Source organism: Euprymna scolopes, chromosome 4 (assembly GCF_053919585.1).
Source record: "Euprymna scolopes isolate OS-2025 chromosome 4, ASM5391958v1, whole genome shotgun sequence".
In the NCBI taxonomy this organism is placed as follows: Eukaryota; Metazoa; Mollusca; class Cephalopoda; order Sepiida; family Sepiolidae; genus Euprymna; species Euprymna scolopes.
Genome location: NC_136485.1, coordinates 89,412,599 through 89,422,598, shown reverse-complemented (window position 1 = coordinate 89,422,598; position 10,000 = coordinate 89,412,599). Strand labels below are relative to the sequence as shown.

Here is a 10,000-nt window from a genome sequence, read left to right as displayed (position 1 = left end):
ACAGATTTGACGTATGTATTCCATTTCAGATCAGGAATGAATGTCAGTTCCAGAAGCTTGTCAAGACATTGTGATTTCCCAAGATGAAAGCCGTTAATTTCAATTTTGGTTAGATGTGGGTCAAAGCGATTATGATGAAAAGAGAAAAGCTTGGTTTTCGATGAATTAAAATTAAACAGCCACCCTTTTCCTCATTGCACTACGTGCTCAAGGTCAGAAGAGATAGAATCAGAAAGATCTTGGTCATTGTCGGCCTTTAAAGTAATACTAACAACTAAATCTGTCAAGAAGTTACTGAATTTTAACACTTCCAGCAACCAATCTCCTGCACAATTCTTTTGATAAAACTAGCATAAAACAACTAAAAAACTTACAAATTATGATTAAAGCTTACAATAACCAAATACTTAATAAGAGCAGCAACGAACAAATAATTACAAAATTCGTAAAAAGGCAGCCAATAAGGCCGCGCTAAAAATAACACTTAGAAAGACAAAATATAACCACTAGAAATAATAATAACCCAAATCCTCATACCAACCACCTAAAGAGAAACAAGAAAATAATGAATAGAAAATATACAATTACCGAATTCGTGCATATAGTCCACTACAAAATAACAAACAAAAGTTGTTTACGAATCCACAATATTTGCCAAAGAAATCCCGAATACTAAGAGGTATTACGTGGGTTATATCTCCCGGGATTTTAAAACTAGATATTTCGACCATAAAAACAAATTCAATAACAAAAACACCGAATAAAAACAGTACTAGTGATAAATTACTTGGAGCTGAAAGAAAGCAGACACTCGCCAGTAATCGAGTGGAAAATAATACGACAGGCTAGTAATCTAAAAATTTAGAGCACCCGTGTAAATCATGTCTGAATGAACAGTTTGAAATGCTAAACTAAACATATTAAATTGTATGAAGGAAATAGCAAGCAACTGTATGCACAATAAACTTATAAAATTATTCAAAGTTAAGCAATTTCAAATCGTCCATATTTAAATTTAGTCTCATGTCTTCAAAAGGAGACTAGCTCGCTTTTAAAATTTATCATATTATTGCTTTGGGTGGAAGTTATTATTGTTGTAGTTTCAGATGTATAGAGGTGACACGACCTGGAGCCTGGGGTATACGACTTAACCTTTTTAAAATACTCCATTTATTTGAATAAAAAATGTCCGAAAAATAAACGTGTGTTAACTCTTGCTAAAGTGTTTCTCAACATATTTTATTAAACCTATGTACTTATAATAAGCTCTAATCCCTATTTGATATTATTGAGCTTTTACATCTGGTGAAGATTATTTTGATTGGATATTAGAAACCTAATATCAATATCACTTTTGAGTTTACTGTATCGATTCACCCTGTAAACTTAATTTTAATACCACTGACATCATGGTTATCTTTTAGGTAATGTTCAGTTCATGCAGTCATCGTAAATCGTAGCTAAAGTGTAAGTGAAGCCTTATAAGTGTACAATTTGTTGTTTACATCACTTTTGCTCATTTTTAGTCGTTTACACCTTGCTGTCTTCTTTGAAATTTCAACATGAACTAATCCACACAAAAAAACGCTATTTGTTTTTAGCTTGGACTGATTAAATAAGTGATTTAGCTTGCATGTATGCTTTTAAATTAGAAGACATCTTTTAAAATTTGGATGATGTGACGGAAAATTCCGGTCTTATGATGTCGTATCCGCCTTAACGTCTAATGCCTTGATTCTACATCTGTTGTTACGTGAATTTAGACCGTTAATATCCTAGTGTGATACAACGTGTTGAAGTCATCATGTAACCTTCGTAAATATCTTGTTTTTTTTATCGTTGTTTTTGTTTAACTTTGTCTTATTTTCAACATATTTTTGTATTCACAGCGCGGACGGCGACTTTGTCATCACCATGACTTCTACGAAAGCAACCGTCTACTACGATGGAAGAATATCATGGGAACCGCCGGCTATTTACAAGTATTCTTGTGAAATTGATGTCGAATATTTTCCATTTGATGAACAGAACTGTCGGTTGAAATTAGGCTCCTGGACTTACGATGGTAACGAAGTGGACTTGGTTCATTTTTGCCACGAACAAGGAACGAACAATTCGGCCGGTGACGTCACGAATTTGATGGGCATTGATTTGAAGAACTATCAGCAAAGTGTTGAGTGGGACATTCTTTCCGTGACGGCCGTGAGAAAAGTGAAAAAATATCCTTGCTGCCCAGAGCCTTACCCAGACATCACGTTTTATATCAAACTCCGGCGCAAACCTTTATTTTACACGTTAAACTTGATTGCACCATGTGTTTCCATTTCAATGTTGACCGTTTTAGTATTTTATCTCCCTTCAGTGAGTGGGGAGAAGATCACCCTATCCATTTCTGTGCTTTTGGCCCTAACCGTGTTCTTTTTGCTTCTTTCCGACATTATCCCCCCGACTTCACTTGTCATACCCCTGATAGGAAAGTACCTGATGTTTACCATGTTGATGGTGACCGCATCCTTATTTCTGACTATCTACGTGCTCAACATCAACTACAGGAAACCGACGACTCATGTGATGTCGGACTGGGTACGGTATTACCTACTAGAGCGACTTCCGCCTTACCTACTTATGCGAAGGCCCGACATCAACAACCATGCATTGGAGATCGGCAAGGTAGCCGTGCGTACTGTGAACGGCATGGAGGTACGGGAACTCACACTCGATTCCCGCACCGGTACTCTGCCACGCGGTGAGGTGCACACCTACGAGAATATGCAGAATCGCCACCCGACCGAGGAGCTTGCCCCAGAGTTTTTACTTCAGAAACCGGTTCCATTTGCTAATAAAGAGATAAAAATCGTCAAAGAAATTGTCGAAAATGTCAAATATATAGCTAACCACATGAGAGAGTCAAATGCTGACGAACAGGTAAACATTATTGTTTATATACGTTGATGTTTGCTTTTTATAAACTTTTATCATTCATCTGCTGTGATGAGACTTATTGTTACGGCGAAAATCACGTTGACACACTGGTTCCCAGCAAATCACCAAAGTTAAGCGACATTGGACCCGGTCATACTGTGATGCTGATCATTTATGAATTCCAAGCGATACAAACAAATGCTAAAACCCATGTGGACATAAACTATTTAGCAGTTTTACCGGAAAGTATAAGTGGCATAAACTAGTGTCATATCACGGGTATAGTTTCAGTCATCAGCCTATGAGTTCCGCTTGACGCTATTAGATAACAAACAATCACTGAACCAAAGAAGCCTTCAGATCGAGAAAGGCGCTGATATTACTAGATTCATGTGATTTATTTATCTTTAATATCAATATTACCATCATTCTAGTCGTATAGTTGGACAATTTCTTTTATTCTCATTTATCTTCTCAGCTATGGGGAAAATTACATAAACAATACATGTGCCCAAAGGCAGTTATTCTATTGTGTCAAAACATGTGTGGTTTATAAGGTGATAAAGGTTGTCCGTTTTGCAGAAAGGCTTCAATGTTCCAAATGTTGCGAGGGGGTCACATACACCATTTGATATTCCTAAATGATCTCGTCATTTAACTCTATTTATTTAATGAGACCCGGTGTGCTAACGTGATTATGCCGTACGAAAAACTAATTATTTATGATAAAACATTTTTAATTGATGAAAAGCGACAAGTATTTCATTGATTAATTCATTATTCTCTCATGTACCCCGTCGTTTATTGTTTTCAAAAGCAATGACTTCGTTTCTAGCAAAATTGTTAAACGTAACAGAATTTCTCTCTTAATTATACCTTTTTTTATTTTTCAAATTTTCTGATAATCTTTTTTGTATAAATTGATGAGCGTTCACTACTTATCATTAGCACTTTCGGTTCTTCGTCGAATCATATTCAGGTAACAAAAACACAGAAACAAACGCTGGAGTAAACAAGAAAATATTAAAAAGCAGCTGAAAACGAACACATGAATCTAGTTAGCCATCAAAAGAATACACCAGTATATATATATATATATATATATATATATATATATATATATATATATATATATATATATATATATATATATATATATATATATAATTGTTTTTATTTTATTTATCATACAACATGTGAAAGCATGTGCAAATACCCTACTCTCATCAGCTGTTAAACAGAGTGATAACACAGTTTCGGTGGCTCAAGACAGTACTGCCACATCTGGTGCTACCAGTAGCTATTAATATTTAGCCACTGAGTGAATATATATATACATATATATATATATATATATGTGTGTGTGTGTGTGTGTATAAAACTTGATCAACTAGAAGAAAAGAGAAAAAAATAAAATAAAAATACCGCTTTTTTCATGATGAAATCTTTTCAAGATGAAGCCTTTTTTAAAGTACACTGACCAAGTACATTAAACCTTTTCCATGGTGAACTGTAGAGACGAATGGATGATGTTCACATGTTTTTTTTACAAGGTAGTCACCACTTATCAAGGCCTGGAAGCTTGAATTCTTGCAATGCTGGAACGTCTTGATGAGACCAGAGTATGAATCATCTATATATAATCTATACATCGCAACTACGCTGGTAGCTTTAGTGATGTGGATTCTAATGTCATTTCCTCAAATATTCTATATGTACTGGGGAAAATATGATCTTATATCCGATATATGTCAGATCTGAACAATTCGACAAGCCCCATCTGAAAACGGTTTGTGGTTACATCAACAAAAGCATTGTGAAAATAGCATCTAAAATAAGAACAGTAGTGGTATTAATAATCCAAATAATTGATCATCCTCTAAAAAATTTCGAAACATAAATATACATTTTTGTTTTATTAATGTTTGAGAAAGCGTGGCATGCTTGAATGAGGCCAGACATTGTGTAATGATAAAAACATTCGTTTGAATGTGTTGTCTTATTCTACTTTATATATTAAAGATGTGTTTCCCTTCTCTTTTTAGGTCATACGCGACTGGGCTTACGTGGCCATGGTGGTTGATCGGATTCTGTTGTATCTATTTGGTTTGGTAGTGTCAGTGGGGACAATCAGCTGTTTCATGTCTCCTCCTGTTCACTATGACAATGCAGTAGCCCTCGACCCGGTCCTGTTTGAAAATATGAGTTGTAATTATTAAATAATCTTTGCAGCACACACATACACAAAAATACACACACACAAACATACATACACGCAAACACACACAAACGCACATTGATTTGTGGCAGGTAAAGTTGTCCAGACTTTGCGGAAGAACCTTTGATAACAAAACATCGACGTTCGCCGCATTTTCTCTGGACACCTGCCACACACAGACATACAGCTTTACATCCAAATACACGCATACATTCATATACATGTTTTGCGCTACATATTCAGTTTAATCAGAGCAGACATGTAATATAACTTGCGCATAATTACTGAAATAATTTTTAGATTTAAATTTATGATTTTACTTGAAAGTAAAACAAAGTTTTTATCTGACAGAATACCGGATGGGGATTTCAGCAAACCAATCTATGAATATTTCAATGTAGGTAAATACATATACTAATGTATGTTTCTACATAGATATACGACTATTTCATGAATTGCTAATCCCAATTATGCATTTAAGAAAAAATGTGTTTACAAATTCACGTACACACATTTTTCTATAACAAATTTAATGAGCAATTGTCTTTTGGTTGTCTGTTCATATCAGTCTGTATTTTGTTGCTTTCTTGATCTCAGTAATTTTACTGTTTTCCCTATGCGTATTCATTCGTTTTCTATCTATCTATCTATCTATCTATCTATCTATCTATCTATCTATCTATCTATCTATCTGTCTATCTATCTATCTATCTATCTATCTATCTTATTTATTAAAATATGTATACTCGGTTATGTTTATGCGTGCAATTATAATATTTTTAATCAGTCAATTTTTCTGTATAATTTTCATTCATCTATACTATTGCTGATGATAAAATGATTGGATCGTGTCGATGATGTTATAATTTTGATCTTGTTCAATGACAAAAACACGCTGAAGTGTAATTCAACATGAAAAATGACATTATTTTAGATTTAATTTGTATACTAGAAGAAAAATAATCTTTTTAAAATCTCTCTTCCTCCATTTGAATCTCTGTCTGTACCCTCTCTCTCTCTCTCTCTCTCTCTCTCTCTCTCTATATATATATATATATATATATATGTATATATATATATATATATATATATATATATATATATATTTACATAACGACAAAGTCTTTGTAAATAAACAAACAAATCCAGAACTGTAAAAAGTGGCAGTCAAATGTTTATATAAATAGACATTTGAGGAAGCCGTTTGCGGGCATCGATCCCATGGGCCAGAGGGTACGACTTGATGGTTGTATTATCGAACTCTGGTTCGAGATGGGTGATAGTCTAGCCGCACTGAAGAGCTGTGACACAGTAAAACAGTTTGTCTGTGGATGACTACTATCTATCTATCTATCTATCTATCTATCTATCTATCTATCTATCTATCTATCTATCTCAGCGACCATGATTACATGTAACAAAATGCCTTTATTTCTAAAATAAAATCTGTCTGTTCTTTTCATAAAATCCAACTTTCTATGAAATAACAACGTCAATTTAAACGTGATAAGAGATTAAACCTTAAGGCGTCAATACGGCCCTCTTAAAGTTCTAATATAAAAACATATATATTTAGAATGCAGAAATCAAATTCTAACAGTAGGATGTAGGTAATATGAATCGAAATCGCTTAAAGGGAAAACGAACGCGTTTTACTGGGCCGATAAAAAAGTTCCTTACATAGAGATAAAAAAGTCACAGAATAATGACGTGCACACAATAATGAATTTATATATATATATATATATATATATATATATGGATTTGCATATCAAGTATTTTGCATATGTGCATTCATAGATGTGTTTTTATACGTAAGAGGTGATAATAATATTGTATATTCAAATCACTTTTATCGACTTTTGAAATGAGTTGAGGTAAATTCTTTCAATATTTTTCATTGGTAAGAGTAATCTAGAATTACATTAAAAAAGAAAACTGTGATTAAAAATCAGGTTTAGTGAAATATTCATTGAAACTGAAAATTGAGTGAATATTATATTATTATATAACGGCCCATTCCAGTTTCGCAGCCATATCAGTATATTGGCGGACTGTGTAAGTTAAAAATGAAAATAAATTAATGACAAAAAACTTTCAAGCCGTTTTGAAATCCTGTTGCTTAGTTAAATATATTTCACTCTTTACTTATCGTCTTTATATCAATTTGATTCTACGACTATAGTATAGACACACCTATTAATCTTCTCTTCTTCTTCTTCTTCTTCTTCTTCTTCTTCTTCTGCTTCTTCTTCTTCTTCTACATATTTTAACCCATCATTTTCTTCTTTTTTCTATTTTATCCCTCACAACCCATACTACTACTACTACTACTACTACTACTACTACTACTACTAACATAATTACAAGTAATTAGTTGTCTACAGCCCGGTTTAGGCACATTGAATCATTTCTTTATCCACTGAATCGCCGTGGTTGCAAACTGATCAACATACTCAATTGGCTTCCAGTTATCTACCGATTCTATATTCCGATAAGTCTTTTGATTGCATCTAATCTTCAGACTATAAGCCTCCACCTCACCTCGACAGCTAATTTCTTTCCCATTTTTTCCATCATCGATATCAGTCGGTAATTTTGTCCGTCTGTTGTCTGTCATTCGCCTTACATTGTTTTAAACCGGCTTAAATAGTTAAATTTTAGGAAATTGCTTTTTATGATGAACAAGCATCAACCGTTCATGGAATCATGTCGTCCGAACATTTCGTTCTTTTTTTGCCGGCAATATGTGTCTTGTGTAAAATTTAAAATGAGAGTGCTACTTATTTAGCACGGCCTTTCATGTTTCTAAAAGATATAATGCTAGCAATTTTAATAAACACAACGAATTATTTATATGAAACGTTTGACAACAAATGAATTATTTTCATCACTTAAATTTTCTTCACTTAGATTGTTTGTGAAAACGTGTTTTTAGTCTATTAAAGTTTCTTGGTTTATTAAAGTTTCTTGGTTTATTAAAGTTTCTTGGTTTATAGCAGTTACACATGTAGACATATTGAAAATATAGCTTCATAAAACATGGTGGGATTTTTGCATTGTCTGTTTGCGGTAAATCATCAATCTTAGGAATTCGTTTAATTGTTTTTTATTTGCTTGTTTTAATACTAAACGACAGTCAAATGATTACAAACTTATAGGAGTGTGTATTTGCAGGTTTTATGAAAATGATAAATTAGAAAACAATGCGATACAAGCGTGTATCTCTTTATCTATTTATCTATCTATTTATTTATCTATCTATGTATATCTCTCTCTCTCTCTCTCTCTCTTTCTCTCTCTGTCTATATATATATATATATATATATATATATATATATATATATATATATATCCAAACAATGAGATGAATTAAATCACAGATTAATTAATCTTATGGTCTACAGTCTTATAAAATATTGTTGATAGGAAATATGTTTAAATAAGACAATCCCAGACCAAATGTAATAGCTGAATATACAAAATAGAGCAATGTAAGAATTTTAGGATTTATAGTTTTGTGTAGTAAAAATAAACAATATTTTTTTAATTTAAAAATTCTATATTTTTACTTCAGAAAATTTAATTATAAATCCTACATTTGTATATATATTGCAATAGCAAATATATATGATAATATATATATATATATATATATATATATATATATATATATATATATATATATATATATATAGTAATGACCATACGAAAAATGTAAGAAAATTACAAAAAAAGATCATTAAGCAAAATCACTCCGTGCTATTTTACGATATATGTCCGAGCATATATATATATATATATATATATATATATATATATATATATATATATATATATATATATATATATATATATATATATATATATATATATATATATATGCATTGAAGGCGAATAAAAAATCTCTTTAATAGCATATCTTCTCGGCTGAGTCAAGGTGAAATATTAAAACCTCTTAAAACTCGGTAGCATAACTCGTCTAAGAGAAAGGAAAGTGTGAAATGACATCAGTCATTCTGTACTTATCATACTGTTGCGTCCGGTCGAAGTGCTTACAAAGTTTTCTGTTGATGGCGGAACACTTGCTGTGCTACAAACACCTCATTGTTCACGGCCCCGTTCAAAAGGCAGTCATGTCTCTCGTGGCAGATATAGGTAAAAAAATAAGCACGAAAAATAACGCCTTTTCTCTAGGATGCTTGATTCAAACGAGACTTACGCAGATTTGTTCCAATATTAAAAGTGTAAGACAAGATAAAAGAAAAACATTTCCCCTAAGCACTTCCAGTATTTCACCTTGTGCCAAATACTTCGTTTTATAATGAATAAATACTCTGTGACCAGTATTGTACTTCGTCCTCATAATCATCATAATTGTTATCATCTATAATTATTGTTAACATCATCATTGTCATCATCAGCTCAACAAAACGTAATGCTTAAGATTTTATTGTCTTTTTGTTGCATTTCAAGTGATGTTCATGTTTTTAAACCCTTGTGTTATTTAAATGTTTACACGAGAAAGCACTCGAATACAGAACTGATTATGAAAGATTTTCACGGGAGGAAACTCATGATTAAAATACATGCAAACAAAAAAATAAAAAGATTATTAAGTTGGAAACAAAAATGAAACGTTACATCAGTTACGTGCATTTTGTTAGTGGGTTTATGTTTAGTCACGTGGACATTCCGAAATTTCTGTAGGTGTCACCTCTTTCTGACATTGTAAATATAATAGAAATGATAAAAAAGACCAATATGAAAGGATTATTGGCAGGGTTAGACGTAGACACAAGTATATACGTATCTATACGTATCGACATGAATTAAAATGTTAGTTTCTGTTTGGCATTT

General features: G+C 32.4%; 1 protein-coding gene across 1 annotated transcript in view; it reads left to right on the top strand.

Annotated features, from left to right (window-relative positions):
- The window catches only part of LOC145268773 (acetylcholine receptor subunit alpha-type unc-63-like), a 141,712-nt gene extending 136,540 nt beyond the window's left edge, over window positions 1-5,172 (top strand). The window contains exons 4-5 of the mRNA XM_080124383.1: window positions 1,890-2,925; window positions 4,968-5,172. Coding sequence (XP_079980509.1) covers window positions 1,890-2,925; window positions 4,968-5,141 — 1,210 coding nt within the window. The 3' untranslated portion in view covers window positions 5,142-5,172. The remainder of the gene's footprint in view (window positions 1-1,889; window positions 2,926-4,967) is intronic.
- The last annotated feature ends 4,828 nt before the right edge of the window (window positions 5,173-10,000 follow it).